Raw genomic sequence first — 4,047 nt, 5'->3', positions numbered from 1 at the left:
AATCCAACACGTGAGGAATATGGTGATCTTTTGCTTGCTCGTACGACCTGACCTTGTTTCCAATACTTTATAACCTCTTCTTCCCCCTCTTCATCCATTCAACCTGAATACCAAACTTTCATCAAGTCAATCATCTTCTTCAAATCTTCATCAACAACTTTAACCACTTAACCAATTCAACACCATACCATTTTGATATACCTCTTCAGTCGCAATCATGTCAACCGCAGAAATTCCTATCATCAAAGTGTTATTCACACTTCATGCTGGCATGGATGCTTTGGATTTCATCGGTCCCCTTGAAGTTCTTAGCCGTGCTCAGCATGATGTTAATGATCCAAGTAAGTTTAATTCATGTGCTTTCATGATTGAAGATGCTTGAGGTCGAGTGCATGACTCTTTGTTTGTTTTTCATATCTACCTTTGACAACCTTCGTTTGTTCAATTGCTAACCTCCAACTCTGTCATTACAGAATCCAAGGCATTCGATTGCAAGTTCGTTGCTGCCGAGGAATTTACTGTCTCCAATCAAGGAGCTGCATTCCGTGCTCACTTCAATTACAAAGATGCTTATGCCACTCTTTCACAATACGATATCCTCATCGTTCCAGGTGGTGGATCTGATCAAGTCCTCAAAAACAAAGCTGAACCTCTGGGTCTCATCAGAGCTTTCTCTGATTTGCAGAAGAAGCACCCTGAGAAGGAACGCACACTTCTATCCATCTGTACTGGTTCTCTCTTCCTTGCTCAACAAGGTATCCTTCATGGTCTTTCAGCTACCACTCACCCAGACTACTTCGCCAAATTCGAGAATATCAATAGTGAGGCCGCACAAAGAGACTTGGCAGAACGTTGTGATGTTGTTGAGGAGAGATATGTGGTGAACAATCTCCGATTCGATATCGATTCTCCAGAGGAGAGTCAATATGTTCGTCGCAAGTCTGATGCTAGACGTCCATCAAATGCTCGTAAGGGTTCCAATGCTTGGAAGGAATCAAACAATCGTCGTGAAAGTAATGCTCGTAGAGCTGCTTTACGTCTTGGTGGTCTTCGCGTTATTACCACCGGAGCCATCACTTGTGGACTTGATGCTAGTTTGTATCTTGTCAGCGTTATGGTCAATGAAGAGACTGCTGGCGAGATTGCTAAGTTTATGGAGTATGAATGGAAGAAGGGTATTGTTGTTGATGGAATTGACATCTAAGGCGTTTGGAGTTGGAATGAAAGAATGTGTTCTACATTAAAGCATAGAATGCAATGGCTAGATAAATAGCTTCGGATGGTAATTGGGAACGGAATGGATGGATGGACGGATATGGGTTATAACGATATGATATTTCAATGGATATTTAGCTTAGGTATACTTACAATCTCAACTTTTTTTTTGCTCTATATACTATTTTCTCAAGATGAAAGATGATATCAGCGCAGTTTGCGTTTAATATTGAGATGAGATTCACTTCTTTGTAGAACCTTATCTTACTCTTACTCTTACTCTTAAAGGGATGCTTGGACTATCTATTCTAAGTAGGAATTTATGTAGGTACTTATCTTTCTTTCTTTCTTTCTTTCTTTTTGATCGATTGATTGATTGGTAGGTTTGGTGGGTTGGTGGGTTTGGAATGAGGGAGGTTGGAGGGCTATGAGGGTAAGAGGGTGAGAGGGTTATGGTTCTGTGGATGGCTGGTGTAGTAAGATACTTAGGTAGATATATGAAGGGTGCGGGAAAAGTAGATTGTCTCGCTCTTACCCAGATAGCTCTCACTCACTTTCATACTTTTTGATGTTGTGTTGCAACTCTACAGATCTCGGTATTTCTGGATTGTGTGTAAGGCAATTGATCACTCATTATTAGTTCATCTCATCGTAGTTTGTTGTTCTTTAATTCTCACTTTGATAGTGTTACTTTGACGGCGTTTTGTTGGGGGGGGTTAAATATATTTGATTTTTTGTATTTTTTATCTTTTTAACTTTTTTATGTCTTTTTGATTTTTCGTCCTTTTTTAATCCTTTTTCTGAATCCTTCTTTCTGTTCTTTTTTTGTCTTTTTATCTTTTCATCCTTTTTTTTCCTTTCATATTTTGAATCATCCATTACATTAAACATTAGATGGAGGTGAATGACAAGAGACTTCCCTAGGTATGTATGGATGACCTCCTAGAGCTTCTATAGCTTCTATAGCTCCATGAACTCCTAACTCCAAAGCACCTATAAATCTCATAATCCCTATAACTCCCTGAACTCTCAAAAATCCCAAGACTCCTAAGACTTCCAAAAAAACTTCCTAATATCGAAGCTCAGTCCACTCCTCATCTACTGCACCATCTTTCCTCTCAACCTCAGCCTTGTCCTCGAGTTCATGCGTGATATCTTCCATGCCGCCATTTTTTCCTTTCTCGAGATCATCCATTTCAGCATCTTGTTTCTTATCACCACCCATATCTACCTCGACTTCTTGATTGACTCTCGTCTCCAAGTTCTCAGCGTCTGTTTGCGAGGAGTGCTCTATGCTAGAAACTGTATTTGGGACTTCTCCCTCCATCTCATCTTCAGCTTCTTGGTTTGCCATCGAATCATCCTTGATAACCTCTTCTTGGGCCGATCTCCTTTGCCACCCATCAGACTCCCTCAGCTCCTGTTCTTTTCTCAAATCATTTCTGACCTGACTTCTAATCTCCTCTTTTAAATCCGATTCTCTACTTCCCCTACGATCATATATCTTTTCCAACTCCTCGGTCCAATAATCCTCAAAGGCCATCATATGTGTCCTAAACTCCTTGAGTTTCTTGTTTTCCGCTTCCTGCATTTTACGGACTTCCTGTTCCAAGATGTCATACATTCTATTGATCTCTCCATCAATAGCATCGATTCTCTCACCCTTCATCTGTACCTTTTCCGCTTCGCGTTTGAGTTTTTCAATCCACACCCTCAAAATTTCATTACTACTATCATGCTCGTCTAATCTCTCCAAAACCTCCTCCATTTTTGCTTCTTGGGTCATAATTCTCGTGGCCAAGATATCAGTTTGTATCTGGCGATCCTCCTCCATCGATTGTGCCCTGCTCCGTTTGTTTCTAGCTTCTGCGTCTTTGACTCTCGATACGGCTCGTAAGACACCGACTTGTGCTTGGAGCGACTCCATAACTTGTTCCATGCGGTTTACTCGTTCTTGCTCCTTCTCTAATGCAGTTCTAACATTGACAAGTTCCACTTGTGTTTTCACATGTTCGTCAACATTAGAGGTGTCATCTGTTTCTCTCACTTCCTCGGAGGATTGTTCGATTTTTGTGGTTCTCGCTTCTTTCGTGTCGTTCGTCTCGCTTTCCACTTTGGTAAGTTTGGTTGAATTGGTCGATATGGTCACTTTGGTAGTTTGGGCATCTTCGTGTTCACTTCTGTCGCCTTGCTTGACCGAGTATCTCAATAAAATTGGCATGAAAGTCATACCGAATATATATAAGAAAAACAAGATAGCCCAAACTTGACGACAGCCTTGGTACCATAATAATTCCTCATCAGTGAGAGGAGGTGATAGAAAGATGTATAGAGGATCAGGAGGACAGGAGTATATGAAGAAAGTAATGCTAGCAGCCTGGGTGACGGCGTAGGCTATTTCGGTTGCGATCTTTATTGATCTGATCATGATGATAGTGTTGGGTGTTGTAGCTCTTGGAGATGATGTGGATGTACTTTTGATGTAGAATCTGAAGTCTCGAAGTTGATAATGGTGTGAGGCAGGGAAGCCAATATGAAATAATGAAATTGTTTTCCTGAGTTGAGTGGTGGTTGTTGAGAAGAGAAAGAGAAAAAACTTGTTCAAATTGGGGACAATTTGAAGTATTTATATGTGTGGTTTTCCAGTAGAAGTCTGACGTTGAAGCCATTGACACTTGCTTAGACATTTTGACAGCTTTAGCTTCAACGTAACTCGATTGGGAGGAGATCACCCCCTCAGTAATACTAAAATAGAATATCAGAGTTGATCGGCGAGAGAAATTTTCGTCTGGTGGTATACCTAACGATGAAATTTGGGAAAAAGTTGTACTA

The 4,047-nt window shown here is 40.7% G+C and overlaps 2 protein-coding genes across 2 annotated transcripts; one reads left to right on the top strand and one right to left on the bottom strand.

The window, feature by feature from the left end:
- Positions 1-217: 217 nt before the first annotated feature.
- Positions 218-1,204, top strand: EAF01_007663 (uncharacterized protein; the record flags this gene model as incomplete). The annotated part of the gene is made up of 2 exons (XM_038915919.1): positions 218-341; positions 474-1,204. 2 exons carry the CDS (start codon positions 218-220, stop codon positions 1,202-1,204), a joined length of 855 nt encoding a protein of 284 aa, XP_038768390.1.
- A 1,080-nt stretch (positions 1,205-2,284) lies between these two features.
- Positions 2,285-3,643, bottom strand: EAF01_007662 (uncharacterized protein; the record flags this gene model as incomplete). The annotated part of the gene is made up of 1 exon (XM_038915918.1): positions 2,285-3,643. The coding sequence occupies one exon, from the start codon at positions 3,641-3,643 to the stop codon at positions 2,285-2,287; it is 1,359 nt and encodes a 452-aa protein (XP_038768389.1).
- Between the last annotated feature and the right edge of the window lie 404 nt (positions 3,644-4,047).

The sequence above is a fragment of the Botrytis porri genome (genome assembly GCF_014898465.1).
Source record: "Botrytis porri strain MUCL 3234 chromosome Unknown BPOR_010, whole genome shotgun sequence".
Classification (NCBI taxonomy): Eukaryota; Fungi; Ascomycota; class Leotiomycetes; order Helotiales; family Sclerotiniaceae; genus Botrytis; species Botrytis porri.
The sequence above is the reverse complement of the archived record's forward strand: the minus strand, read 5'-3'. Positions and strand labels throughout refer to the sequence as shown.